Source organism: Panthera pardus, unplaced genomic scaffold (genome assembly GCF_024362965.1).
Source record: "Panthera pardus isolate Hobbes unplaced genomic scaffold, ASM2436296v1 HiC_scaffold_13, whole genome shotgun sequence".
NCBI classification, from domain to species: domain Eukaryota; kingdom Metazoa; phylum Chordata; class Mammalia; order Carnivora; family Felidae; genus Panthera; species Panthera pardus.
The window spans coordinates 64,444,931-64,471,235 of NW_026526688.1; the positions used below are offsets into that span (position 1 = coordinate 64,444,931).

At 35.8% G+C, this 26,305-nt stretch overlaps 1 protein-coding gene across 9 annotated transcripts in view; it reads left to right on the forward strand.

Moving 5' to 3' along the window:
• MARCHF1 (membrane associated ring-CH-type finger 1) overlaps positions 1–26,305 on the forward strand; it is an 876,270-nt gene that overhangs the window by 491,267 nt on the left and 358,698 nt on the right. For 2 of the 9 annotated variants that reach the window (XM_019441076.2, XM_019441087.2), the window contains exon 2: positions 1,191–1,292. The exons of the other annotated variants lie outside the window; for them this stretch is intronic. In XM_019441076.2, the coding sequence (XP_019296621.2) occupies positions 1,280–1,292 (13 nt within the window). In that variant the 5' untranslated portion in view covers positions 1,191–1,279. The remainder of the gene's footprint in view (positions 1–1,190; positions 1,293–26,305) is intronic. 9 annotated transcript variants of the gene reach the window in all.

Genomic DNA, 26,305 nt, shown 5'->3' on the forward strand with positions numbered 1-26,305 from the left:
GCCAATTTTGAAAATGCTATTGTTACATTGACAGGCCATGTGAATATTTTGTTCTGTTTTGCTTATTCCACTATAGCAGACAAGAACAATAAATGTTAGCTGTCTTAATGATCAATGTGGATAACTACATAATTGAGTTGAAGCTAAAGAATGGTAATAACCAGAAAAATGATCAAAACAATCAAATTAGCCATGCTTAAAACCGCTTCAGAAGCTAGCTCTTGTGGGTTTTAAGGATTCTTATATGCAAATGTCTTTTTTCCACTCCTGTCTGTCTTTGAAAGCAATCCCAAATGCCTCTTCGTCCCCCATTCCATACATTACTCTGAATAAACCTACATTTAAAAGTTGCTCGCTAGTTAGGATGTAATTATATAACACTTTGTTCATCTTTTCCTTGGTTCAGACTCAGATGAGAGATAATTTCTTGTGTGTCAGTATCTATTCTCTTCTCCTTAAATAAGAGAACCTTGAGTTTTTAGCTGGGCACATGATTTCCTAAATATTGACCACATTGTCCCTCTCAACAACTAGGAGTTACGGTGTGTCTAAGTTCTGCCTACGGTTTGTAAGCAGAAACGTCCTCATGAGAAGGAAGCCCAGGTTCCTCTCCCATTTGTTTTTCTTTCTCTTGGCTGGAATGCAGATGCCATGGCTGGATTTGAAACATGGAAAGAATCTGCATTCCTGAAGACTTCATGATGCTAGTCTATCAGCTGTAGACTAAGGATTTTTTTCCTAAGAGAAGAAATATCTGTCTTACTTGGACCACCCTATTAGTTTTCTAAGGCTGCCATAACAAAGTACCACATACTTTGGGCGGTTTTAAACGACATACTTTACTTTCTCACAACTCTGGAGGCTAGAATTCTGATGGTGAGGTGTTAACAGGGATGGTTTCTTCTGAGGCCTCTCTCCTTGGCTTATGACGGCCATCTTCACTATGTCTTCACACTGGTTTTCCACACTGTGTTTGTGTGTGTCCAAATTTCCTCTTCTTACATGGAAGCCAATCATATTGGATTAGGGCCCACCTGCATGATCTCACTTTGCCTAATGACCTTTTTAAAGCCCTATCTCCTAAGACAGTCACATTCTGAAGTACTAGATGTTAGAACTTCAGCATATGAATTTTGGCAGAACATAATATAGTCCTAACACATTCTCTTCTTTCTTTTTTTCACTTGTAGCCAAAGGTATTCCTGACTGATACAATACAGGGGATATCCAAGTGCTGTAATCACTGATCAGAGATGGATCATTAGATGACCTGGCTCAGATGTATGGACATGGTAGGCTTCCTAGACCTTTATCCTCAGTAGCACTGACTTCCCACCTGTCTCAGTCACATGCCTCCCCATGACAGGGAAAACCTGAAAGAGTAAAAAAACCTAAAAGAGTAAACAAAATTGATAAACTCCTAGCCAGACTTCTCAAAAAGAAAGCTTATTGCAGAGCAGAGAGCAAACAGAAAATGTGCTTCTGTGTTCTGGGAAAGAAATCAGATCCAGAAGGTGCTAAACTGTATGTGTGCAATTTCTCCCAAAGCCACCAAACAGATTATTCATTTACTCCCATCTTCTGAAGAGAAGTGACGAAAAGAGAGGGACAAACCTCAAGTCTCTAATTAAAAATTCTTTAAATGGATGACTCTTGATCTTGGGGTTGTGAGTTCAAGCCCCACATTGGGAGTAGAGATTACTTTAAAAGCATTCTCTGCATGGAAACAGGAAACAAGGAGAAAAGACATTCCTCTCAGTAATAATGCAGAATAAATACCTTACATAAGTCTACCATTACTAATATTTTTTCATGTTATTTTGTATTTAATTTTCTGTTAAAGACTGATACCTTATTGCAAACCAGAAGTCTTGAGCATAGGACCAAAAAACTTATTATTATTTACTCAAACTCAGTCTTGTAGGTGAGACTTTTCAGCAGGCACTTTTAAAGATTACTATTTGGGAAATTTTGTAAAATTTATAATATCTGAGATGTTATATCATAAGAATAAAATGCAATACACATGGAAAAGAACATACCATTGACAAAATGTCAAGGCCATTGGAAATTGTGTACTGTCTGGATTTAGTTCATTTGCTGGCATGGATCTGAGTTTGGCAAATGATGGCCTATGTGCCAGATCCTGCCCTGTGTCTAATTTTGCAAATAGTTTTATTGGAATACATTGTTTGTATAACATTTATGGCTGCTTTCTGCTAAAACAACAAAGTTGATTTATTGTAAAAGAGATTGTGTGGCCCACAAAGCCTATAATATTTACTACATAGCCCTTCCTGAAAATACTGCTCACCTGGGCCTAGAAGAGAGTCATCTGAGATACTCTAATTTTTACATAACCTAACTTTACAACTAAAGGAACTAGGGAGGCAGCAGCAAAGAAAGCTCAAATCCAGCAGAAGAAGATAAATAATAAAGATTAGGGCAGAAATAAACAATATAGAATAAAACACAACAACAGTGAGGCAGATCAGTGAATCTAAGAGCTGGTTTTTTTGAAAGAGTAAACAAAATTGATAAACTCCTAACCAGACTTCTCAAAAAGAAAAGAGAGGGACCCAAATATATTAAATCACGAATAAAAGAGGAGAGATCACAACCAAAACCAAAGAAATACAAACAGTTATTAGAGAATACCATGAAAAATTATATGCCAACAAACATGACAGTCTGGAAGAAATGGATAAATTCCTAGACACCCACACACTACCAAAACTCAAAAGGGAAGAAATAGAAAATTTGTACAGACCTATAACCAGCAAATAAGTTGAAGCAGTTATCAAAAATCTCCCAACAAGTAAGAGTCCTGGGCCAGATGGCTTCTCAGGGGAATTCTACCAAACATTTAAAGAAGAGTTAATATCTGTTCTTCTCAAGCTGTTCCAAAAAATACAAGTGGAAGGAAAGCTTCCAGACTCATTCTATGAAGTCAGAATTATCTTGATTTCCAAGCCAAAGACCCCACTAAAAAGGAGAATTACAGGCCAATAACCCTGATGGACGTGGATGAAAAAATTCTCAATGGTATATTAAAAAAAATTATTCACCATGATCAAGTGGGATTCATTCCTGGGCTACAGGGACTGGTTCAAAATTCACAAATCAATCAATGTGATACATCACATTAATAGAAGAATAAGAACCATGTGATTCTGTCAATAGATGTAGAAAGAGCATTTGACAAAATACAACATCCTTTCTTAATAAAAACCCTCAAGAAAGTTGTGATAGAAGGAACATACTTTAACATCATAAAAGCCATATATGAAAGGCCTACAGCTAATATCCTTAATGGGGAAAAACTGAGAGCTTTTCCCCTGAGATCAGGAACACAACAGGGATGTCCACTCTCACCACAGCTGTTTAACATAGTGTTGGAGGTCCTATCCTCAGCAGTCAGACAACAAAATGAAATAAAAGGCATCCAGAGTGGCAAAGAAAAAGTCAAACTTTCACTTTTCACAGATGATGATACTGTACATGGAAAACCCAAAAGACTCCACCAAAAAACTCCTAGAACTGATCCATGAATTAAGCAAAGTCACAGGATATAAAATCAATGTACAGAAACCGGTTGCATTTCTATACACCAATAATGCAACAACAGAAAGAGATATCAAGGAATCAGTCCCATTTACAATTGCACCAGGAAGCATAAAATACCTAGGAATAACCTAATCAAAGAGGTAACATTTTTGTATGCTGAAAACTATAGAAAGCTTTTGAAAGAAATTGAAGAAGACACAAAGAAATGGAAAAACATTCCATGCTCATGGATTGGAAGAACAGATATTGTTAAAATGTCGATAGCACCCAAAGCAATCTACACATTCAGTGCAATCCCAATAAAATAGCAGCAGCATTCTGCACAAAGCTAGAACAAACAATCCTAAAAATTTGTGTGAAACCACAAAAGACCCCGAATAGCCAAAGTGATGTTGAAAAAGAAAATCAAATTCAGAGGCATCACAATCCCGGACTTTAGCCTGTATTACAAAGCTGTGATCATCAAGACAGTCTGGTATTGCCACAAAAACAGGCACATAGACCAGTGGAATAGAATAGAGAACCCAGAAATTGGCCCATAAATATATGGCCAAATAATCTTTGACAAAAGAGCAAAGAGTATACAATGGAATAAAGACTGTCTCTTTAGCAAATGGGTCTGGGAGAACTGGACAGTGACATGCAGAAAAATGAACCTGGACCACTTTCTTACACTATACTTAAAAATAAATTCAAAATTAATGAAAGACCTAAATGTGAGACAGAAAAACATCAAAATCCTACAGGATAAAACGGGCACCAACCTCTTTGACCTTGGCCGTGGCAACTTGTAACTTGTGTCTCCAGAGGCAAGGGAAATAAAAGCAAAAGTGAACTATTGGGACCTCATGAAGATAAAAAGTTTCTGCACAGCAAAGGAAACAATCAATAAAACTAAAGGCAACTGACGGAATGGGAAAAAAATATTTGCAAATGACATATCAGATAAAGGGCTAGTATCAAAAATCTATAAAGAACTTACCAAACTTAACACCCGAAAAAAATAATCTAGTGAAGAAATGGACAGAAGACATGAATAGACATTTTTCCAAAGGAGACATCAGATGGCAAACAGACACATGAAAAGATGCTCAACATTGCTCATCATCAGGGAAATACAAATGAAAACCACCTCATTGAGATACCACCTCACACTGGCTAAAATTAGCAACTCACGAAACAACAGACGTTGATGAGGATGCAGAGAAAGGAGAACCCTCTTGCACTGTTGATAGGAATGCAAACTTGTGCAGCCACTCTGAAAAACAGTACGGAGGTTCCTTGAAAAATTAGAATTACTCTACGGCCCAGTAATAGCACTATTAAGAATTTATTCAAAGGATACAAAAGTGCTGATTTGTAGGGGCACATGTACCCCCAATGTTTATAGCAGTGCTATCAACAAGAGCCAAATTATGGAAGAAGCCCAAATGTCCATTAATCGATGAGCGGATAAAGAAGGTACACACACACACACACACACACACACACACACACACACACACAGGCAATGGAATACTACTTGGCAACGAAAAAGAATGAAATCTTGCCATTTGCAACAACATGGATGGAACTGGAGGGTATTATGCTAAGTGAAATAAGTCAGGCAGAGAAATGCACATAATCATATGATTTCACTCATATGTGGAATTTGAGAAACTTAACAGAAGAGCATAGGGGAAGGGAAGGAAAAATAAGATACAAACAGAGAGGGAGGCAAACCATAAAAGACTCTTATATACAGAGAACAAATTGAGGGTAGATGGGGGTGGGAGGTTAGGGGGTGGAGAAAATGGGTGATGGGCATTGATCACTTGTTGGGATGAGCACTAGGTGTTGTCTGAATCACCAGAATCTATTCCTAAAGCCAAGACTACACTGTATGTTATCTAACTTGACAAGAAAGAGAAAGAAAGAAAGAAAGAAAGAAAGAAAGAAAGAAAGAAAGAAAAGAAAGAAAAAGAAAAGGAAAGAAAGGAAGGAAGGAAGGGAGAGAAAGAAAGAAAAGAAAGAAATACTTTCATTTTTAGCTATTATTTTGCCTTTTTAAATGCTAAATTATATAATCGGTTATATATAACTTATTCATAGAACATTTTGATAGATTAATTCAGAGATAAACAAATGAATTCTACGTTTGTTCACAAACTGACGATTTGTTCCTGATAATGCTTAAAAAATTATGATGCTTCTTAATCTAGGCTAAGAACCCATGTTCTAGTTAAGAAACAATTAGATCATTTTATTTCCAGTGCACCCTAATGAGAAAAATGTGTTGATAATTTTTTAAATTGGTTTAACAAGGTAGTTAGTGAATTTTTTTCAGTATATTAACAAGTAAAGATACTTATTCACTGACATGTCTCAGTTTTATTAGTTTCAAATACAAGCTAATTCTCAGATAACTATCTTTTAACTATATGTAACCAAATGACCGGATTGTTTTCCAGTACATGATAAGAACAACAACAAAACAACAAAGAACTCTGAAGTAATTTAATACGGGCTACCCCGTTTTGCTTTCTATGAAATTAAAGTTCTTTAATGCTTCAAAATCTATTCAGAGTTCAATCAGTAGTATAATATATTAGATTATGGAAGATAAGCCTTTAGTTTTAGCTTATAAATCTGAATACGACATCTGATTGAATGTTGGCTAGTGAAAGATAAAATTTAGTGTTGTGTTATAAAGCTTAACCCTCCACTGTGCTGTTAAACCCACTCCCTTATAGAGGGCAAACATTTTCAATTACGTACATAAAGCTCTTTCTGTCTCCCTTGAAAATATTTTGTGGTGTTTCATGGTAATTATAGTATGAGTGTGGATTAAGCATGATTATAAGTGTCATTTATATTTACCACAGTAGGATACAACTTATGGGCTTGTACTGATAGAAATACTTATGTTTGTGCAGATGAAAGATAATGTTAAGCCTTTGAAATCAGAATCCTGGAGTGCTACAAGAGTTTATTATCATCTCATATTCAAACGCTTACTGCTTCTGTTATGTTACTGCTGGTAGCTTTCCATAATAACCACTACCTGAACACAATTTAATTACATTATTTAGCAATTTTAATTAAATTAAGTTAATCTAGAATGGGCTATTTAAAGAAAAATATTATACTACAGTGTATCAGTTAACTCTTATTAAAAGTAATTTTTAAGCCTAGTAGTGCCACAACAAACTATATTGTTGGGGAAAATTATAATGTTAAAAAAGAGAAAATAATGAAGTGTGTTACTGACTTTCTTTTTTAAAGTTATATTCTGGCAGAATGAGATAAACTATTGATCCACTGTTTTTGTACTCTCTATCGTCCCTATAGACTGATAATTCTTTACTTAGCATATGTTAACATATGTGTGTGTGTGTGTGTGTGTGTGTGTGTGTGTGTGTTTTAACTGTATAGCCTTTAAATCCATTAATTCTTCTTAAAGGAATGTGAATGCAAATTTTAGATAGAAGAATGCCCATCATGGATTACTTATGATGAAAAAAAGTCAACCTAGGCAATATATTACATCAGTTGTGATCCAGTCCTATGATGAAATATTGCACAGCTATTTTAAAAAAGCTTTTTAATTAAATAAATTAATCAAATCAGTTTAAAATGTTTAGTTAAATCAATAATTCCCATAAATTATAAGTGAAAACATAAAAATTCACTGATATATAAAAATATGTATAATATAAAAATATATAATATATAATTATAAAATATATATAGCTATATAAAAATAAATAATATGTAAGATTTGTAAGCATATTAATATTGCTTATTTGTCATTACTAGGGTGTAGCATTTGTGTTTTTTTCTTCTCTTTTATATTTTCCCAGTTTTCTTCACTGATTATGTATTTGTTATCGAATAACACAATTGGGAAGTACATTCACAATTTAAAAGAATTCTAGGAATACTTGCTTTCTGTAGGACAGATTTTTTGCTATGATACACCTAGTCAGTTCACACTCTCAAAGATACAGTGAACATATTGCCTAGTAATCTATGTACAATTACCCTTTCAGTTTGAAACAGTGATTGTTACCTCTGTTCAGATGCAGCGGAAAAGATACATTGTGTTCATAGTGAGCATTTCATTAGCATGTCAACCATTTACAGAAATTTAAACATTTTAAAGTGATGTGCTTTTTCACTTCAGGAAAAAAAAAGCTAATAGAATCAATAAATTAGCAGAAAATTATCTTTTTAATCATCTGTTCTTCCCTTTTTATTTCCAGCTGTAGAAATTGAGAATTGGGTGATTATATCTTGTTTGAAGGGACCAACGCACCCCAGAACCAAAGACCATGCTTGTCACTTCCCAGAATTTCACTAATATGTGTGTTAGACTGCATACATGAAGCTGTGCTTTTACTATATCTTTTTTTTTTTTTTTTTTTTTTCAGTCTAAGGTTACCAACTATCTTGGTCTGCTTAGGAGTCTTGATTTTGTCATTGATAATCCTGTATCCTGATGGTCCCATTAATTACCAGTAGATACTGTTGAGATAGGTTATTTATCATCCATGTATCCAATCTTGCCATTTGCACTAGAGAATCACTTTGATAACTTTTTGCATTCCATGTCCCACACATCATGGCTCACCATTAGTCCTCTAATTCATCATCAGACTCACGTAAAGCTGCCTTGTTGGATGTGTCCTCCATTTTGGGTAACTTAAATTCATTGACTTCTTTATAGCACTTCTTGGTTTTGACTTTTGTGATTTAACACATGCTACTTCATCTTCCCAGAATTTCTGTCATCTAATTTACATGTTTGACCTCCTTCAGAATCCAGCACAGAATTGTCCACCTACAGGATATGTATACATGATCACAACTCATTGTACTCCACTGGACATTTAATGAATTTGCAATTTTATTGATATGTTTTCCATGAAAGTATATTTTAGTGTCTAATACATTCTTCATAAGCAGCTTATAAGTTTCTTTTTTTTCTTTTTTTCCAGGTTTGAGATATAAGTGACATATAGCATTGTATAAGTTTGAGATCTACAACATAATGATTTGATATATCTCTATATTTAGATATATATCACATATATTGTGATATATCACAATTTTGTTATTGTGCAAAATAATTAGCACAATAACATTAGATAATACAGCCGTCACATCACATAATTATAATTTTTTGTTGTTGAGAACCTCAAAACTCTACTTTCTTAACAACTTTCAAATATACAATAGAGTATTATTAATATAATCACCACGTTGTACATTAAATCCACAGAAATTATTCATCTTATACCTGGAAATTTGTACCCTTTGGCTACGTAGCCTTCATCCATTCCCCCATCCCCACCATCCAACCCTCACAGCCAACAACCTTTTCTCTATTTCTGTTGATTAATTTTTCTTTACATTCCACATATCTTACAGTATTTTTCCTTGACTGACATATTTCACTTAGCATAATGCCTTCAGGGTTCATCCATGTTGTCACAAATAGCAAAATTTACTTATTTTTATGCCTGAATACTATTCCATTATATATATTCATTCATCCGTTTGTGGAGGCATAGGTTGTTTCTGTGTCTTGGCTATTGTAAATAATGCTGCAGTGAATATCGGAGTGCAGACAATTCTTCGAGACAGTGATTTCATTTTGATAGCATATATACCTAGAAGTAGAATTGCTGGGTCATGAGGTAGTTAGACTTTTAATTTCTTGAGGAACCTCCATAATGTTTTCCATAGTGGCTGTACTTATTTGCATTTTTATCAGCACTTGCACATGGAATCCTTTTTCTCCACATCTTTTCCACTACTTAATATCTCTTGCCTTTTGATAATAGCCATTCTAAAAGGTCTTTAAGGTGGGTTCTCACTGTGGGTTTGATTTGTATTTCCCTGTGAGTCTTGAACACTTTTAATGTTCCTGTTGCCACTTGTACGTCTTTTTTTTTTGAAAAATGTCAATTCAGGTCTTTTGCCCATTTTGTAATTAGATTATTTGGCTTTTTTTTTTGATATTGAATTGTATGAATTTTTTACATATTTTGGATTTAAGCTTTTATGCACTATGTGGTTTGCAAATATTTTGTCCCGTTATGTAGATTGTTTTCATTTTGCTGATGGTTTCCTTTGCCATGCAGAAGCATTTTAGTTTGATATACTATTTATTTTTTATTTCATTGCTTGTGCTTTTGGTGTCATATATATAAAATCATTGCCATGAAAAATTTTAAGGAGATTTTCCCTATGTTTCTTCTAGGAGATTCATGGAGTTAGGTCTAACATAAATGTCTTTAATCCATTTTGAGTTAACTTTTGTGAATGGTGTAAGATAGGGTTCTAATTTCATTGTTTTACATGTGAATATATAGTTCTCCCAGTGCCATTTATTGAAGGCCATCTTTTCTCCATTGAGTATTCTTGAACCCTGGGCTCTCATTCTGTTAAATTGGCCTATGTGCCTGTTTTTATGCCAGTACCATACTTTATATATTACTTTGGCTTTGAAATACAATTTGAAATCAGGAATAGTTATGCCTCCAGCTTTGTTCTTTATCAGGATTGCTTTGGCTATTTGGGGTCTTTGTGGTTCCATATGAATTTTAGGATTGTGTTTTCTTTCTCTTTCTGTAAAATATGCCATTAGAATCTTGATACTGATGCCACTGGGTTTATAGATTACTTTGGGAAGTACAGACCTTTTACTAATACCAGTTATTCAATCCATGAGCATAGAATATCTTTCCATTTACTTGTGTCTTCTACAATGTCTTTCATCAGTGTCTTATAATTAACAGCGTACAGATTTTTTACCTCCTTGGTTAAATTTATTCCTAGGTATTTAGTTGTTTTTATGCTATTGTAAATGGGATATGTTTCTTTATTTATTTTTCAGATAATTTGTAATTACTCTGCAATATCACAGGTTAGTTGTGATTGTTGATTTTGTATTATACAACTTTACTGTACTCATTTATTAGTTCTTTTTTTTATGTTTCTTTATTTATTTTTGACAGAGAGAGAGGGACAGAGCATGAGTGGGGGAGAGACAGAGAGAGGGAGACACAGAATCCAAAGCAAGCTCCAGGCTCTGAGCTGTCAGCACAGAGCCTGACGCGGGGCTTGAACCCATGGACTGCGAGATCATGACCTGACTCGAAGTCGGTGGCTCAACCGACTGAGCCACCCAGGCGCCCCTCATTTATTAGTTCTAACAACTTTGTAGTAGAGTTTTTTTTTTAATTTTTTTAATGTTTATTTATTTCTGAGACAGAGAGAGACAGAGCATGAGTGGGGGAGGGGCAGAGAGAGAGGGAGACACAGAATCCGAAGCAGGCTCCAGGCTCTGAGCTGTCAGCACAGAGCCAGACGCGGGGCCCGAACCCACAAACCGTGAGATCATGACTTGAGCTGAAGTCGGTGGCTCAACCGACTGAGCCACCCAGGCGCCCCTGTAGTAGAGTTTTTAGGACTTTCTATATATAATATGTTATCAGCAAAAAGAGACAATTTTACTTGTGTTTTTTTCGTGTGTGTGTGTGTGTGTGTGTGTGTGTGTGTGTGTGTGTGTGTTTCTTATTGGGATGCACTACATTTTTTGTTTCTCTTCCCTTGCTGCTCTGTCTGGACTTACAGTACTATGTTGAATAAGAGTGGTGAGAGTGGGCACCCTTGTTTTGTTCTTGACCTTAGAGGAAAAAAACTGTTAACGTTTTGTCATTGTATATCATATTAACTGTGAGCTTGTCATATGTGGCTTTATTATGTTGAGGTATATTGCTTCTATACCCAATTTTTGGAGAATTTTATCATAAAATGTTGAATTTTGTCAAATATTTTTTTCTCTCTATTGAGGTGATCATGTGATATTGTTAAATTTTTATTTTATTTCCATATAATTAATATACAATGTTACATTAATTTAAGGTGTACAGTATAATGATTCAACAGTTCTATACATTACACAGTGCTTATCACAATAAATGTACTCTTAATCTCGTCACCTCTTTCACCTATCCCCCTACCCACCTCCCCTCTGGTAACCAGCAGTTTGTTCTCTATATTTAAGAGTCTGTCTTTTGTTTGTGTTTTTGTTTGTTTGTTTGTTTTGTTTGTTTTTTGGTTTGTTTTTTCAATTCCAAGATGATCATATGATTTTATCCTTTATTCTGTTACTGTGAGTATCGCCCTTACTGATTTGCACATGTTGAACCATCCTTGTATACCAGGGGTAAATTCTACTTGTTTATGGTATATAATCATTTTAATATTCTGTTGAATTCAGTTTGGTAGTATTTTGTTGAGAATATTTGCACTTATATTCATCAGGGATATTGGACTGTACTTTTCTTGTAGTGTCCTTATTTAGCTTTGGTATCAAGGTAATTTTGGCATAAAATCAGTTTTTGGAACAGTTTGGGAAGGATTGGTATTAATTCTTTAAATGTTTATAGAATTAGTGAAGCCATTTAGTCCTGGGATTTTCTTTATTGGAAGGTTTTGATTATTGATTCAATCTCCTTGCACATTTGTTTGTTCAGATTTTCTATTTCTTCATGATTTGGTCTTAATAGGTTGTATGCTTCTAGGAATTTGTACACTTATTCTAGGTTGTCCAATTTGTTGGCTTACAGTCATAGTAGTATCTTATAATCCTTAGTATTTCTGTGGTATCCCCTAAAATTTGGTATATTTCCATTTTTATTTGTTTTAAGATTTTTAAAATTTCCCTTTTGATTTCTTATTGGACCTACTGGTTGTTCAGGAATGTATTGTTTAATTTCCATTTATTTGTGAATTTTTCAGCCTTATTCCTGTTACTGATTTCTAGTTTAATTCCATTGTGATCAGAAAAGGTATTTGATATAATTTCTATTCTTGAATTGGTTGAGACTTGTTTTGTGGTCTGACTTATTATATATCCTAAAAATGTTTTATGTGCGCATGAGAAGAATGTATATTCCACTGCTATTGGATGGAATGTTCTGTTAGGGCCTTTGATTTATAGTATTGTTCATATCTGCTGTTTCCTTATTGAGCCTTTGTTGAAAGTGGAATATCAAAGTCCCCAGCCATTATTGTATTACTGTTTATTTTTCCTTTAAGTTCTATTAGTATTTGTTTTATATATTTAGCTGCTCTAATGTTGGGTACATAAATGTTTACAATTATTATATCTTCTTGTTAGACCACTTTATCATTATATGATGACTTTCTTTGTCTCTATGGATCATTTTAAATTTAAAGTATTGTTCTCTGATAAATTTATAGTTGCCCCTGCTTTCTTTTTGTTTCCATTTGCTTGAAATATCTCTTTCCATCTCTTTACTCTAAGTCTACCTCGATTCTTAAAGCTAAAGTATCTTGTAGGCAGTATATCATAGGATCTTATTTTTATCCATTCAGCCACTTTGTATCTTTTAATTAGAAAATTTACTCCATTAACATTTAAAGTAATTATTCTTGGCCAAGAACTTATAATTGCCATTTTGTTAAATTTTTCTCTTTGCAGGTTCTTTGTTCTTTGCTTCCTTTCTTGCTGTCTTTGTGACTTGATTGCTATTTGTAATGGTATATTTTCACTCCAATATTGTAATCTGTTGTGTATCTCTGCAGTTGGATGGGGTCACTATATAGAGTCACTTGTCAGTTGGGGCCACATAATATGCTCCACAATTGGATGTAGCTACTGGCTGGGCTCCCTGCCTGGACAATGTCACATGCTGTATTCAGCAATTAGACAAGGCTATTGGCTAGATTCTGTTGCATGGCAAGAGTGTAGACTGGGATCCATGGCTAAGTTATAATGTAGACTGGGTACTGAGGCTGCCCAAGGTCACTGTTTAGACTTTCTGGTTATTTGGGACCAGAAGCTATACTTAAGAACTAGGCAGGGCTGCTGGCTCAATTCTTTGCCCAAAGCCCAAAGCCCAAAGCAGGATGGGCTAAGGCTGCCTGAATTCTCTGGTCGCATGGGACTGGCAACCAGTCTTAGCAAATGGACAGGGCTGTGAGTTTGCTTCCATGCCAAGGCAGGGTGTCAGAGCTGGCTCACTAGCCAGTAAGGCCCACTGGTAAGAAACCTGAATGAGCCAGAACTGCCTACTGAGCTTCCGTCAGGGCCCCATGGGCAGAGCTGCTTGCTATGATTTCTGCTGAGGTGCTACTTCAAGCATGGCTCTAGGATGGGCCACATAGCTGCCCACATTCTCTGTCCAAGCTTCCTGGTAGGGCATGACTGCAGGCTATCCTGAGATGTATGCAGGGCTTTGAAGTTGCTTCCCTGCCCAGGTAGGTCCATAGAGCAGCCTCCATGGCCATTATAGGCCCATTGACTGGGAACCTGAATCAGGGAGAACTGCCCACTGAGGTCCCTGTCCAGACAGGGCCATTGGCTCCAATAAGCAGATGGGCAGAACCACTGGCTGGGATCTCTGCTTAGGTGCATCTTTGAGGAGATAAGCAGTTTATAAACGTCTGATCACTGGTTGTTCTCCCCCTGTTCTCCCTTTTCTGTTTTATATCTAATCTTCAGTGGTCAAGCCCCACAGATTTCCTCAGTGATTCCTGTGAGGCAAGACCCAGATATGCTTCCTGGGAAGCAACTGCAATGGTGAAAAAGTTGTATGTCCACCTTGGGCTCTTTTTTCCTCACTGAAGAAACCACAGGCCTGGGTGGTTCCTCTTTATGCAGCATTGTGCCAACCTGGGGGAGAGGTAACATGGTCCAATGTAGCTGCTCCTCTTGCCCTTCTAATATAATGCTTCTCAGTCTCTGTGGTCCAGCAGTATGCTTCAGTATCATTCCTGGATTTGCGGATTTTCACAGTTATGTCTTATTTATCAATAGTTGCTAGCTGGTCCTCTGGTAAGGGGACTGAAAGCAAGAATGACCTGTGTTGCCATAGGTCTCTCCTAACTTACAAGTTTCTAGGTCTAAAAATATGGATTAGCAAATATATTTTCTGTCTCTTTGCCTCTCTCTTTCTCTGATGGTGTCAATAGAGTATCTTTAAGTAATGCATGCAACAAACATTTTGAATGTCATAGGACATCATTAATACTGTTTACTGAAACCTTTTATCTATGGTAAGGTGGAATTTCATTTGATATGTGCAAAAGATGGTTATATTAGCTGCTGATTAAAGCATTTTGTGTTGACAGGATATAGGCTGAACTTTAATATTCTTAATCTTGTTTACCAAGCTATATTAGTAAATTAATCCTGTGATATGTGCCATCAAGTCTGCATATCTTCTCATATGCTTGCAATATACAGGCATCAACTTGTGGTAACATTTGGATAAACAAGAATAAAATGTGTTCTGTGTGGCTAGTTGAGTTGTGATTTTCAAAGGAATGCAACAAGTGTATCTCAACACCGATCTCCAGTCTCTTATTTTATTCTCAAGATACCTTACTACTGTTGTTATAGCAGCACTCTCAACAATAGCCAAATTGTGGAAAGAGCCTAAATGTCCATCAACTGATGAATGGATAAAGAAATTGTGGTTTATATACACAATGGAGTACCACGTGGCAATGAGAAAGAATGAAATATGGCCTTTTGTAGCAACGTGGATGCAACTGGAGAGTGTTATGCTAAGTGAAATAAGCCATACAGAGAAAGACAGATACCATACGTTTTCACTCTTATGTGGATCCTAAGAAACTTAACAGAAACCCATGGGGGAGGGGAAGAAAAAAAAAAGAGGTTAGAGTGGGAGAGAGCCAAAGCATAAGAGACTGTTAAAAACTGAGAACAAACTGAGGGTTGATGGGGGGTGGGAGGGAGGGGAGGGCGGGTGATGGGCATTGAAGAGGGCATCTTTTGGGATGAGCACTGGGTGTTGTATGGAAACCAATTTGACAATAAATTTCATATATTTAAAAGAAAAAGATACTACTGTTGGTATTGGAATATAACAGGGGAGCCAGGTGCTAGGAAGTCTTGCATGAGAGTTGGAGAAATTACCTGGGAGTCAGACTTTCTTAATAACTGATACAGTTTAGTTTGATTTAATGTCTAAATAGGAGAAATAAATCACAAAGGACAGGGAATACTGACCAGGTCAAATACGAAATTACAATTCCAATTCATTTCAGCCTGTCAGTTCATCTAAAGGTGTTTCCCCTTGTACACCATTATTATCTTATTTGATTGAAAATGCAATCTAAAAGGTAAGGTTATTGCAGAATGTTCTCTTCTCCAAACTCTGTACAAATATTTGATTGGTTTAGAATGAAATGATTTATTCTTTTATGATCTAGGTACTTTGTTTAGATGGAACATTGACAGACAAATGAGGTAGGCAACATTTCCTAACCTATATATTTTCCTTCAGAACATTACTAAATTTTATATTGTAACTTATTACTACTTTTACAACTCATTTGTCACCTGTATACTCCCTAGTTTTTCTTAAAAGAAAACTAGCTAGAGTGATAAAAACACACACAAAAAACCAGCAAGCTTTTACTGACACATAAAATGTACATTACATTCATTTACAGTTTATTTGTTGAGAAAGGTGTAAAATAAAGATCTTACAGTACATATATAGAATTTTAAAAAAATAAAAAATAGGAAATCCATCTATATAAAATATATAGTACATATGAGCATAAAATTTAGCTCCATGCTTCCAAAAGCAAGGCAAGTATAGACATACAATATATATGTGTTGTAACATACATCAGTTATTGAAGGAATTCCACTATTTCTGGCATCAAACTTTATAATGGAATTTATCACGTGGATCCAAAAACGAGTCAAAGACCCTAAGTGGTAATATCTTAACAATGAATTTGTAAAAGGTATAGAAAATATTCTTCATAAAAATATTTTATCTGTTGATTTTCAGTGAAAGCCAAAAGCAAGTGATTACATTAATACTGACTGAAAGTATGTTGTGAATTTGGTGTGTGTTGTGTGTGCATGCGTGTGTATGTTCTACCTGACATCAAAGTCAAGCTTTAGACACCTGGTTTCTAAAGAACAGAGATAGTGTGTTCCCTAAATAGTCCTTGTCAAATCCTGATTTTCTTGAGTCAGACTTTGACAGGATCAAGTGAGTCATCAATTCAAAGTTAAGCTTCGTGTCCCTAGCCTAAGGTGCAAAAAAGATGCAAACCTGCTGTAGTGCTGAAAAAGGAAGGAAGGTGTTATTTGGATTCTAGCCAGATACATATCAAGCTTTCTATTCTCTCTTCTAGATCCCCCTCATCTTCATTTTAGTCTTTTGTTTCTCTTCATCCTGAGCAATATTCTGACTCTCCTAGGCAAATCCGAGGCAAAGCCTGGATACTTCTCAGATTCTCCCTCAATACCCCATTTTTCTCCTCTGTTGCACATTAAGGCCCAAGGGAGACACTCAATTCTCTGTGAATAGAAGTTGGTGGGAAGAGATGAGTAACAGCCAGTGGTCAACAAGAAATTCCTCCTGTGGAAGATGGAATGAAGCTATAACTACTTAACCATTAACACTTTGGTACTAAATAAGCTATCCGTAGTTATAATGGTTCAGAAATGAAATATATTGATACTGTTCCATGTATCAATAGGATACATTTTAAGCTTTCCATACAACACCACAGAGATTTAGCATTTTAATATATATATTTGTCTGTCTGAAAGACATAGAATTAGTATGACTTATTAAGCCGCATATGTTAACAGGGAAAGAATGGGAAACATTTTTGAGCTTTTTATGTAAGTTAGAAGATCCAATAATAGAGTTTTCTGATGGTAACTAGCTGACTACATGACTAGAATACACTATCAACATAAGATATGCATTTAGTCGTGCTATTTTAAGGTTGCACTTCCAGAGATCAGATTGAGAAGGCATTAGAAAATGAGGATCTTCCCACCTAAAGGATTATCTTAAGGATCTGATAATCATCTTAGCCTTCATACACATCACAATTAGCATTAGAAGATGCTCAGAAATAAAACAACAATAAAGGTTGCCTAAATTTGTGACAGTGTCTTCAGAGATTTGGATTGGACATCATTTACATAGCAGAACTGTCCCTATCCCTACTTTCAGCAGACATTCTTTCTGCAAATAGTTTCTTTCCTGTTTTTCTATGATACAACTCAGATTTATATCCTTGAAAATAATTGCAAAATAAACTTGAGTTTGAAGTTAGCTCAATATTGGGATAGCCATGTTCTATTTCAAAAGTTTAAGTCAGTAGTCTTTGGAGAAAGTTTTGAGAAGAGTCATTAAGAGAGCATATGAAGTTTGCTTTAGTTTTAGTAGGTTGTTCAAATAAATCATTAACTATGTTAGTGAATGTCCATATTGGGCACTTAATAAATATTTTTTGAATGGGATTGAAAATTATAATAGGCTTGCCTTTTAGAATTATTTTTTAATTTTATTCCCTTTCTTGGTTCAAAATTAAAGTATAATAAGGGTCATTACGTCCCAGTGTCTTCATCTGTAGTATTAGAGATACATGCTCCCTCTAATGGATGTTTGTAAGCCTGTTAAGTATCATTATAAGGCACTTAGGAATCATTTTCCAACATATTTGTTCTAAAACATTGTTGCATCCACGCGACTCCTGAAACAGAATGCTAGGCACCAGTGACAGTTGCAACAAAGTTTATTACAATGAGAGGCAAGGCCGAACGATCGGGACCAACACTCTTGATAAGAGTGTGGCCCCGAACAGCCGGGGTACAGAGTTTTTAGAGCCGATCACATCATTTTATCATTATCTGGGAACAGAACGGAGAAACAGTTCCCAGATGAGTTAGAAACAGTTGCCAGATGAGTAAGAAACAGTTATCGAATGAGGTGATTATTTTAGACTTTCTGCCGCTAAGTTGCAACCAGTGGATCTCCTTGACCTTGTCTCTGATGCTCTTTTTTTGAGGTTTTGTTTCCTTCATTGGTAAAGCCTGATTCACAAGAGTATGGAGTATGATTTACAAGAGTAAAAGCAAGGCTGTTATCTTTTGACCTTCAGTGTCAGAACAAAGTTGTTATCTTTCAAGCTAAGCGTTAGCCCTGTAGTACAATTTAACCCTTACAACATGAACAAAAATTTTTGTTAATGGTATCTCTTAAACTCTTAAAATCTAGGAAAGAATTATTGTGAGGCATAATAGTAACAATATTTTTTGCTTTTGTAGCAAAGCAGGTTTTAGTTATTTGCTTTCCTTAAGCAACGTGAAGTACAGTTTAGGAATCATGTATAATAATCCACTGCCTAACTGCATGCATTTGTTATATGGCAAAAGAACCAGCATTGGGAGATTCAAAATGGCTTAAAAAGTGCATGCACACAGGTGTGCCTGGGTGGCTCTAAGTTCGTTAAGCGTCTGACTTTGGCTCAGGTCATGATCTCACAGTTTGTGGGTTTGAGCCCGCATTGGGCTCTGTGCTGACAGCTCAGAGCCTGGAGCCTGCTTCAGATTCTGGGTTTCCCACTATCTCTGCCCCCCCCCCCCCCCATGCTCTGTCTCTCTCTCTCTCTCAAAAATGAATGAATATTAAAAAAATTCCCCCATAATTTGGCTATTGTTGAAGTGAAATAAGTCATACAGAGAAATACAGATACCATGTGTTTTCACTGTTATGTGGATCCTAAGGAACTTAACAGAAGACCATGGGGGAGAGGAAGGAAAAAAAAAGAGAGGGAGGGAGCCAAACCATAAGAGACTCTTAAAAGCTGAGAATAAACTGAGGGTTGATGGGGGGTGGGAGGGACGGGGGTGGGTGGGTGATGGGCATTGAGGAGGGCACCTGTTGGGATGAGCAGTGGGTGTTGCATGGAAACCAATTTGATAATAAATTTCATATTAAGAAAAAAATTTTAAATAAAAAAGTGCATGCACACACACATACAAACACACATACTTTTTTTTAATTTAAAAATATCCAGGATATACATTAACTATTGCTCCACCTAAAGTGGGGCATAGGACTGTTTGGTTCACAACAGTGGAGGGATATTCACAAGGTAAGCTGTTGTCTGCTCTTTGCAGACAATACAAGTTATTCTGGTTTCAGTGTCAGCAGCGTTGAAGACAGCAAGGAGAGCCTTGGTGAATAGAGAAGTTCCGAAAGCATTTCATCTGAGGAAATTGAAGTTTACTTATTTCTGGTCCTCCTTCTCAAAGTTCTAGTTCAGCTTTGAAAGCTATGATGCTGCTTATCTTAAGATATTTCTGTTTAATATGTGAAATTAAAGATGGTTTAGTTGGTAATTATTTCAGTTGGTGATTATACCTACTTAACTCATTTAAATAAAGGGAGATAAGCAAAGAATAGTTTGCTTTTGTAGTTGAAAATTTTATCATTATTTTAAATTAATGGATTGGATTTCTTAAACCTAAAATTTCCAATTAGTAATGAACATAACGTTTATGTAGAATATTTAACAGTCAGTAGAATAACAGAGTTTTCATTCTACATAAAGTTTTAAAATATCTTCCTACTGTGCAGTGATTTAAATAAAATATGTGTAGTGATTGACATGATTGTACTTAAATCTGTCCTGTTCAAAAAGGATAAATATAGAACATCTGAAGAGCATAGCACCAGGGACAATTACTCTTTAATATATGGCATGTTTATAATTCCTTAACTGTTTTCCATTTGGCTAATAATATTTTCTGTTCTAAAATTATATGAGAAAAATAAGTTTAAGGAAAATTCCTATAGATATTACCCACTTAGAATTCAGCCTTGATATCTTGTAAAACTGCTTTGAATCATAGAGCCCCCAAAAACATGCAGAACAAATTAACTAATTGTTAGAAAGTTCTGGAAGTTAGAATGCTCCCTGTTTCACAGCTTTTGAGAATTCTTTTATCATGGGCATGCCAGGACAGTATTAGGATTTAAAGTTCAAGATCCTTAGAAAGGAAGTATATAGAGGAACCTTAAAATCAGAAATCTCTACCCTAATGAGGCAGACCCTGAGTGTGGAAAGAAATTCAGCCACTAAGGAAGAAAATGATAGTGTGTCAGGTAGACAACCTGCAAATGGGGAAAGTCTAATGAGAGGAATGGAATGCTTGGTGGGAGACTGAGCTCAGCTGGAGGAAATGCATATTTAGAGATATAGTGCTCCACACAGTAGATATTAGAGAAAGTCTTTTATCAGGTAGCAAGACCCTATTCCAAAGTAGTAAATGTTTATGTAGCATTTATAGCAGTATGTTTCAGTATCTAGGGGTCTTCCCTGAAGTAGCTTATATTTTATTTTCTGTTTGGCTTTACATGCAGAAGGGGAGGATTATAAATTAAAAAACAAAAATCACTCTCCCTATCGACATAAAAGTTAAACATTTGGGACTCATTCAAATGAGCCTTGCAAGATTATATGATTTGCCTAAATGGCAATGGTCAGAGCCTTCTGGTTCTTCAACTTTGAAAATCTAGTATTTATTAGGAATCATTTTAGAAATGGAGGTCATTGGTAATGGTCTTTAGGGTATGAAGGGAAGAGGTGCATTTGGAAGTATGATTTTGAAGGTAATGGGTCGGAGAAGATGACATGGCTCTGAAAAGAGGAGAAAGGGACAAGTATTGGAGGAGGACAATAGCCCACACTACGCCATAGCCTTCACTGGCTCCCTAAAGTAGGAGGATGGTGGAGTTGGAAGTAGTTTTGGAGAACTCAGCTATTACATGTAGCAGGGAATAGGACAACTGATGTTCAGAGGCTGGAAAGAGCATTCATTTGCAGAGGTTAATAATAATATGCCTACTGTGATTGTCAGTTGGGCCCATTCTAGAAACAAAGAGAATCGATTATAATTATTTCCTTTTGATAGAGAGAATAACCTACAGTTACTCTCCCAGTCTGTGAATCCAGAATCTGACAGTTTTGGCTTTTCTAGAACAGTACACTGAGAATTTCCTACCTGAAGCTCTTTGTTTAGGCATGAAAAAGGCATTAAAGATGCAATCGGTGGTTTTAACAAATGTATGCAAATTACATTACGATGAAAATTGTGTCTCCAAGATTTTCTCATTAAGAGAAGGGCCAACAATCAGTAAGTATAAAATACCTCATGTCTGCAGTTTGATATATTCACTGTTTCAGCACCACTTAGGGTTCTCTGTGAGCCAGCGATAGCATTCTCTTGGTCTGTGTGATCAACTGTCTCTAATTATGGTATCAAATCACTTGAAAAGAGGCAGGTTCTTGTATCTGTGTGTATTGCCTTTTTAATATTTAAGTAGATTTTTTAAATTCTCATTCTCTAATGGTAATACTCACATATTACAGCTGCTAGAGCTAATGGAGAAATCCCGATGGGGTTAGAGCTAATTGAGAGATCCCGGTGGGGTATAAAGGTGTGCTTGGTATTAACCATGATGGTCTGCTTTGATATTTCATCAATTACAGCTTTTTGTAGAGCATTGTTGAGTATATCTTAACAGTGCTTTTGACATGTGTTACCATCCATTCCCACAGACTTGTCATTACCCCTCTTTAAGGAGTTATTGGGGGAAATGAAAAATACTAATGAGCAGAGTTTGTTCCCTACTGGGAATGTTTTTCTGCTCATCCAGCGGTTTTACAGCAGAATTTCTCATTTAAATGATGCAGTATAATTTCATTGTCCACATGGAAAATGGAATTTATTTAATATTAATTTTAAGGAGCTAGAGCTTTTAGACATAAAGACAACATCAGCAAAGCACTTGATGTAGAGCTGCACTTGCCCTGTTGTTTATTCTGAAGTTCCTGAAATGAGTGCTTCAATAGAGAGGATAAAGGGGGAGATTATAGATGCCTTGGTTATTCCCATAAATTTTGCAAAACCTCTGAATATCTGAAGTAGAATACAGCAATTGCTCTACAGGGAAGAGAAATGCCATTCCCGCTGTAAATCTTTACTGCCCATGCCTTTGCAACCCATTTGTCAGTCTGAGCCTTTCTATAACAATTTTAACTCTGAAAAAATATCCCCAAGGCTGAAAACTTATTAAAACTCTGTGTGGAATAAGTATACTGCCTTGGGTGCTCTATGGAGCTGCAAAAAGAGAGAAGACTGGTCTTACCCCTAGGGGCAGTAAATCTGATGAGAGCCAGAGGCAAATAAAAAGGGCTGTGTGTACAAGACAGGTGTCCAAGTATTAATAAAGACACCAACATTCATAAAATAGGCTGGATGGAAAGTTTGCCATTGGGTTAGTGAGCTGTACTACACTCAGAACAGGACATACACTAGCCCTACTGCTACTTATAATAGCTACCACTGAACTTTTCTGTATAGTAGACACCTTCTTTACATTGTATTAAATCTCTACTACAACCTCATAAGATAGTGTAATCCTTCATTTATAGAAGAGAAAGGTAAGCTGTTTTAATGAAGACTTTATTTTTTAAGAGTAGTTTAAGGTTCACAACAAAATTGAGGGGAACATGCAGAGATTTTCCATATACCCTCTGCCCAACACATGCCTAGCCTCCCCCTTTTTCAATATCCCCCACCAAAATGGTTACTGTTGTTACAGTTGATGAACCTGTATCAACACATCATCACCAGATTCCATAGTTTACCTTAAGGTTTACTCTTGGTGTTGTACATTCTTTGGGGATGAATAATGGCATATATCCATCATTATGGTATTATGTAGACTATTTTCACTGCCCGAAAAATCCCTCTGTGCTCCTTCTATGTATCCCTCCCTCCAGCTCCCAGCCCCTGGCAACTGTTTATCTTTTTACTGTTTCCATAATTTTACCTTTATCAGAATGTCATACACTTGTAATCTATAAGGTATGTAGTCTTCTCAGATTGGCCTCTTTCACTCAGTAATATGCATTTAAGTTTCCTCCCTGTTGTTTCATACCTTGATAGCTCCTTCTATTTTAGCACTGAACAATATATCCCATTGTCTCAATGCACCAATTTATTTATCCATTCAGTTACTGAAGGGCATCTTATTGCTTCCAAGTTTTGGTGATTATGAGTAAAGTAGCTATAACTATCTGTGTGCAGATTCTTTCCGTATACATAATTTTACAGCTCCTTTGGGTAAATACAAATGAGCATTATTGCTGGATTGTATGGTAAGAGTATGCTTAATATTATAAGAAACTGCCAAATTGTCTTCAAAAGTAGCTGTACCATTTTGCATTCTGAGAAACAGTGAATGAGAGTTCCTGTTGCTCTATACCCTTGTCAGCATTTGATGTTGTCAGTTTTCTGGATTTGGTCATTCTAATAAGTATATAGTGGTATTTCGTTCTTTCAGTTTTCAATTCCTTGATGACATACGATGTGGAATGCTTTTTCATATGCTTCTTGCCATATATGTACCTTCTTTGGTGATATTTCTGTTAAGAAATTTGACACATTTTTAAATCAGGTTGTTTCTTTTCATATTGTTAAGTTTTGAGAGTTTTTTGTATATTTAGGGTAATAGTCATTCATCAAACATGTCTTTTGTAAATATTTCCTAAATATTGTCTTCTTGTCATTCTCTTGACATTATCTTTCAGAGAGCAGAAGTTTTTAATTTTAATGAATTCTTATGAATTCTTTGTGGATTGTGCCTTTGGTGTTGTATTTAAATTGTCATTGCCATAACCAAGGTCATCTGGGTTTTCTCTTATATTATTGCCTAGGAGTTTTATAATTTTGCATTTTATATATAAGTCTGTGATCAATTTTGAGTTAATTTTCGTGAACGGTTTAAGATCTGTGTCTAGATTCATTTTTTGCATGTGAATGTCCATTTGCTCCAGTGCCTTTTGTTGAAAAGACTACCTTTGCTCAATTGTATTGCTTTGCTCTTTTGTCAAAGCTCAATTGACTATGAAAAGTAAGATTTTATGAGGAAAATTCACTTCACAGAAATAATCCAACTTCTTTATCACTGTCAAAGCCAGTTTGAACCTAGGTCATCCATTTACGACCCTATATTGCTTCCACAGTATGCATCATTTACAGTCAGTAAGTGTGATTAGGGAGGTTCTTACCAATTTGGCATAAAGTTGTGCAGTGAACTAAAGGATAGCAAAGTGCTGTCTAATGTGTTTTATGGTAGACAGACCCCAACCTGCCATAAATATCTGGCATTACTTTAAACAGTTTTGTTTTTGACATCTTGGAACCATTCTTAAAATTAAATGTTAATGATTAAACCACTGTATTGATATTTAATTAATTATTGGTCCCTTGATACACATGTTTATGATATGATTAATCTCTAAGAACCAGCAGGTCTGTATTCCTTCAGTGTCTACCACAATACTGAGCACAGGTTAGCTTTTTTTTTTTTTTAATTTTTTTTAAGTTTATCTATTTTTGAGACAGAGACAGAGCATGAACGGGGGAGGGTCAGAGAGAGAGGGAGACACAGAATCGGAAGCAGGCTCCAGGCTCTGAGCCATCAGCCCAGAGCCCTACGCGGGGCTCGAACTCACAGACCGCAAGATCGTGACCTGAGCTGAAGTTGGACGCTCAACTGACTGAGCCACCCAGGCGCCCCACACAGGTTAGCTTTCTAACATATGTTAAACCAAACTGAATTGAAGACAGAATATATAAACTGGGAATTTTTCATTCATTCTGTCATCTGCAATGTCGATTTTCTATCAAATACCTATCCTTGGTTGCCTTTCTATAAGCAATAGATGGCAATCTCTATATCAAAAGATGTTTATGGAATAGATTTAGATAAATAGTAATTAGTCACGATTAAAGAGATCTTTAACCTTCTTTTTATTGTTTACCTTATTAGACTTATTACCAGGAGCAAACTACAGGACAAGTCCTTAAGTGCTTTTTTTTTTTTTTAATGCATGAGCCTGTATGTGGGCATTGCATTTCCTGTGATAGAGGTTACAGAAGCAAGAGCAGTTGTTAGATCAGAAAGGTCACCATGTGGAAACATTGAAAAAGAAGATTTTTTAAGAAATAAATCCCGTATGTAGGAATATCATGTCTGCTCGCCAGTTCTCCCTAAATAAATTCTTAAATTTAATAGAGTTGCAGTCAGAATTCATTCATTCAACAAATATATTTTCAGAGTCTGCTATGTACCAGCCATTGTTATGAACATGAGGTTTCGCAGAGCACAAAACTTCATGGAGTTCATTTTCTAGTGGGGTAGAAAGGCAATAAAAAATAGTATCAAACACTTATCTATTGGATAAAAGCAAATCAGAAGAGAAATATAAGGATTTCTGGGAAAGAGGATCAATGGAGATCTCACTGAGAAGATGACATTTGAGCAAAGACAAAGGACATGAAAGGAGCAAGCTATGTTGATACTGGAAAACAGACTTGAAGGCTGAGGAAGATCATTGCAAAAGCCCTGACTTGAAGCATTCCTGGTGTGTTTGAAAAATAGCATAACTTGAATAGCAAAATGTATCATGTTGCTATTTAGTAAGAAAGAGAAACCTGTGGGAAAAGCCTGTGTGTGTGTGCATGTGTGCGCATGCATGCATGTGTAGTGGTGGGTAAGATTGAGAGTCTGTTTCCAAACATATTATGTTTGAGCTATTTATTATACATCCCAATGGGGATATCACATATTCAGTATACATATGAATCTAGAAGTCAGGTTAGAGGTCTAGGATATGGACACTTAGGAATCATCCACATTTAGATGGTATTTAAAGCAGTGAGACTGTTGATATCAGTCAAAAACTTAGCCCAGATAAAGAAGAAAGGAGGTCTGAGGATAGAGCCTTGGAGTGTTCATATGTTTAGAAAGGAAAATGAAGTAGAATTGACAAAGAAGATGGACATAGGGGA